This window comes from Octopus bimaculoides, chromosome 7 (genome assembly GCF_001194135.2).
Source record: "Octopus bimaculoides isolate UCB-OBI-ISO-001 chromosome 7, ASM119413v2, whole genome shotgun sequence".
In the NCBI taxonomy this organism is placed as follows: domain Eukaryota; kingdom Metazoa; phylum Mollusca; class Cephalopoda; order Octopoda; family Octopodidae; genus Octopus; species Octopus bimaculoides.
The window spans coordinates 51074205-51079105 of NC_068987.1; the positions used below are offsets into that span (position 1 = coordinate 51074205).

At 34.9% G+C, this 4901-nt stretch overlaps 1 protein-coding gene across 1 annotated transcript; it reads left to right on the top strand.

Annotated features, from left to right (window-relative positions):
* Positions 1–2706: 2706 nt before the first annotated feature.
* LOC106884047 (tigger transposable element-derived protein 6-like) lies at positions 2707–3772 on the top strand. The gene is made up of 2 exons (XM_014935264.1): positions 2707–2809; positions 3294–3772. Exons 1-2 carry the CDS (start codon positions 2707–2709, stop codon positions 3770–3772), a joined length of 582 nt encoding a protein of 193 aa, XP_014790750.1.
* The last annotated feature ends 1129 nt before the right edge of the window (positions 3773–4901 follow it).

Genomic DNA, 4901 nt, shown 5'->3' on the forward strand with positions numbered 1-4901 from the left:
TGTGCGTGTGTGTGTGTGTGTGCATACGTGTGTGCGTTTTGGACTTGAATTTTTGCATTATGCACACCATTGAAGTGAAGTATATTACACTTGTGAATAAGTGGTTTTATTGATAATCTCACTTCATTGAAGTTTTTCCCACTTTCACTATATGTGAAAGCTCTATTGTATCTGTATTCCGTCTTTCCATTCGACTGTCCGTCAGACAGTGCCTTTTATTTCTCTCTGTATAAGTATATACGTATGTATGTATGTATGTATGTATGTATGTATGTAGGGATGAATGGATGGAAGCGTGCATACGTATGTGTGTGAGTATGTATATATATATAGGTAGGTAGGTAGGTTTATCGTCTGGATTTCGAGTTAGTTTTGAGTTGATTTTGCTTGGTAGCAAGGTTTTAAAAGAAAGCAGCTTGTTTTGTTCATCGTCCTTGAAACCTTAAGAAATCTGATATCGTGGTCTTTGAATGGAGGCGATGCATTCTCTCTCCAAGAGCCCTAATTCAGCCATACTTTGTTCCAGGTATGTTTTGTTCCAATAATAATAGTTATAAAGTTGAAAGCGTATCTTAGGTACTGCATTTGCAAATTTAACAACGATCCATAAAAACCGACTTTCTCTTTCTTTTTCTAACCATATAGGTTAAACAAATATCTAAGAAAAAGGAAAATAATTGTAAAAAAGAAAACTCGTGTTTTTAGTTATCAAAAGTATATTTATTTGCTTATTGTATTTAGTCAAGTACAAACATTTCGTCCGCTTCTGGTACATCGTCATAAATCATCAAACCCCGAACTTCAGACTGAATTTCTTGGAAAACCATTTACTGTATAATCAATCTCATGTTTGGCAATATAACGTTCCTTAAATGAATACTTTTTGTCCGAGTACCCTGCTCGTAGTGCATTGGCAACGCAACTGTCGGGGATTTGATTCCATGAATTCTTCATCCAATTCATTACTTCTTGAAGGTTGGGCATGACAAAGTTTCCACGCTGATTTCTCTCCATGTTATGTTCGATATAGTCATTCACTTCCATCGGCAAATAATCCTTGAAGCGCTTGTTTATTACAAGATCTAATGTATGTAGATATGAAGTCATTCCCGCGGGAATAATTATGTGGTCAATTCTTCTTTCAGAAAGGTAAGTTTGCATATCTTTTGTGCAATGAGTACTGGCTGAATCCCAGACTAAAAGACCTCTTTGAGAACCACGTAAAGCAAGTGGCATAGTTATATCAACCTATTTTCTTCTAACAGCTTGTGTGCACCAAGACGATTCCATTTAATACAGGCCCGAAACTCGTTTCATTTTCTCCTTTCTGCTCTTCCTGATGATAAGAGGTGGGGCTTTTGTTCCATCAAGACGAATTGCTAAAATACAAGTAATTCACGCACTTTCATAACCCGTTGAGGCAATTTAGATTGACGAGGCACCTGTCTGTTTAATTGTCGTTTGCGATACTTGGCCCATAAATACTTCAGTCTCATCCATAGCAATTATATTAGAGAGATTGTATTTAAAAATTCGATGCCATCGACGAAGGACTTGAATGCAAGTGCACGTTGAATCACTTCAACATCCTCCCGTTTGAACAGTGTTGTCGATCTTCTTAGAGAGAGCTCATATTGTCGAAGGAAGTTATCTAACTAATGCGTTGATGCTTTGAATATCTCTGTGGGTATATCCAACTGTGGTGCCATTGCACGAGCAAATTCTTGAAAATCAGCCTTGCGTACAACCAAAGCCTTTGTTCTTCTGTCAGCAATCCATCCCAAGGTGATATCTTCCAGCTCCGAAAATAACGGTTGTCGACCTCATCCACACTTGCGCTTCTTAGCACTTCCCTCATCCATCTGTCTGTTGAGATTATCTTACTCCGCTCGCCATTTTCGAACCATTCGAAGATCCAACATATTCTCCTTACAGAAAGCCATACGTTTAGTGTTATGTGACTCTTCCACAATTCCTTTCTTGTTCTCCAGTGAATAACTCTTTCTTTTTGCACTCATCTTGCTTGGGGGAAAAGGGAATCAAGTCAACTCAGTGCATGCGCGCTTAGCGCAGACTTTAACCAAGCTCCGGTAGTTGGTTTATTTTGAAAACCTCAAATAGTCTTGCTAACAAGCAGATACATTTTTGACTAGGTCATATTTTCGGGGTAGGGCTTATATTAAAAACATCCTGAAAAATCGTGGCAGGGTTTATTTTCGGAGTATGTCCTATTTTCGGGGAAACACGGTATATATATATATATATATATATATATATATATATATATATATATATATATATATATATATATATATATACATATACTGTCTATCAGCTCTTATGCCACCCCGATTTGATGTCCGAAATCCGCCAATATAATTTGCAACACAAACGTTCCTTAATAGCATGCTACCCTGATTTACCGAAAAATCACAATAAATTACCGTCCAAACAATTTTGTCATACTTGAAAAGCCTTTATAAATATACATACATGATAGAAATCTAGAGGGCACGAACTTTCAAGTCAACCATTCTAACAGACAATAGCAAAGTGGGAAAGTAGGGCACTTAATCGATTTAGCATGTACTCGTGACGAAAAGTTGATATTCCCTTCTCATAAAATTGGGTCTTAATTAATTTTTTTTTGTTTTAAAGAACAAGTTTATAAAAGCGATTATTTTGTTTTCAGTATCATTTTCCAACATGAACACTATTTCATGTAAACGCAAACGCTCTACCATTACAGTATCACAGAAACAAGAAGTTATTAAATATCATGAAATTCATCCAAAATCTAGTCAACAAGGTATTGCAGACTATTTCAATAATGCATAGGGAGAAAATATCAAACGAAGAACTGTAGTTGACGTTATTCAGCCAAAAGATAATTGGAAAATTATTGAAGATCCAGAGGCAAGACGTCAAACACACAAATTTAGAAGCTCTTTTTCTATGGTTTACTAGTATTCATACAAATACTAAGAACAGTGTTATAAGAGATGAAATTTTGGGAAACAAAGCAAGGAAACTCAGTTCAGAATTGAATATAAAAGATTTCAGTTATTTCAATGGTTAGCTTCATAGATTTAAGCAGAGATACTCAATTAAATGTCAGATTCTTTCCGCTGAACGTGCTGGCACAGATCAACAGCTCATCACTGCTGGTTTACAGCGAACTAAAGCGAAAATGAAGAAATTTGAATCAAGAAATATTTTTAATATCGACGAAAGAAGTTCATTTTTTCGCCAATTACCTCATAAATTGCTTACAACAAAAACATTTACCAAAGGCATCAAAAAGCAAAAAGAAAGACTTACAGTAACACTGGCATATAATGCTGATGGCAACGAAAAACCTCTTGTTATTGGAAGAGTGTCCAAACCCCGATGTTTTAAAAATTTCAACTACAAACTTTATGTAAATTACAACTACAATAACAAAGCTTGGATGAACTTAAGTACGTTTAGCAGATGGATGAAAGATCTTGATAAGAAAATGCGACTTCAGCGACAAAAAATTTTACTGATAATGGACAATGTCCCTGGACACAACATACCCGATAAACTCACCAACGTAGAAGTTCACTTTCTCCCACCGACAACAACGTGCTACCTACAACCCCTAGACCCCGGAATAATTTACAGCTTCCAATCAAACTTCAAACAGCATCAGGTAGACCAGATAATCACTCAACTAGACGAAAGCAGTACTTATAACATCACCCTAACTTATGCTATTCGATGCATCAAAACCTTTGCGACTCTGTGACATCATCTGCTATTTCTAACTGGTGGTACTACACTGATCTCACCCCAAAACTCGAAAGCACAGACACAGAAGTTGGAAGCAGTGATGACGACGTCAATTAACTACTAGCTGAAATGATTAAACAAACTGCTACTAAACTTAACAGTGAACTGTCATTGGTGATGACTGCAGATGAGTCCATTAGCTTCGACGACAATGAAAAATCTTTTGCTGAGATGACCGATCAAGAAATTATTGACTCGGTAAAACCGCTAGAACAAAGTGATGACGAGGAACCGGTACCAAATCCTAGCCCTACAACTAAAGATATAAGCAAAGCACTGAATCTTCTTTGTGATTCTATACAAGCAGAAGAAGATATGACTACTGAAGATTTATTACTTTTAGAAAAATTGGGAAAACGTTTTAATACTATTAAAAATTCTAAATATAAGCAAAAAAATATGTTGGATTTTTTCACAAAATAAATTTTTAAAATTATTTGTGTTCTTTATTATTTATCATTAAACTTTATTTCTTCAACAAGGAAACATTTGTTAAAAATATTTCAACTAAAATCTAAAAGATAATCACATTGTATTAAAATTGATGTTATAACAGAGGCATAACTAGCAGAGACGAGGGGAGAAGGACAAGAACAGCAATATCTTCTTTTCCTCTCTGTTCTCAAATTCCAATTTTATCCCTTTATTTTCTTTGAAATTTTATATGAAAATTTTGTTTACACATCAAAAATCTGGTTTTGCCATTCTTCACTTTGCAGAAGTTAGCTACGCTACTCTTATGAAAAAAATTACTATATGATTAGCATTATATCTACTGCAGAAAGAGACCCTAAATTTAACTCCATACCCGTTAAACCGCTAATTTGTCATGCTAATGTTAGTAGCAGTGTAACGAAGATGGACTGTGTGTATATATATATATGTATATATAATTTTTTTTGCTGCTCTTTCTAGCGGGTTAGATGTCCTATTATAGGCATCTCTGTATTTTAATGAATAACATATATATAGTCTATTGACTAATTTTTTTTCTCGCTGGACCACTGGTGGTAAATAAAATTTCTGAAATTTTTTTTGCTGCCCTATGATTTATTAATGATAATATATATATATATATATATATA

Excerpts from the sequence above, each read along its gene's own strand:
- LOC106884047 (XM_014935264.1), top strand. The coding sequence starts at position 2,707 with ATGAACACTATTTCATGTAAACGCAAACGCTCTACCATTACAGTATCA. Across the intron at positions 2,810-3,293 it reads TCCAAAATCTAGTCAACAAG|GCATCAAAAAGCAAAAAGAA; the intron begins GTATTGCAGACT and ends CATTTACCAAAG.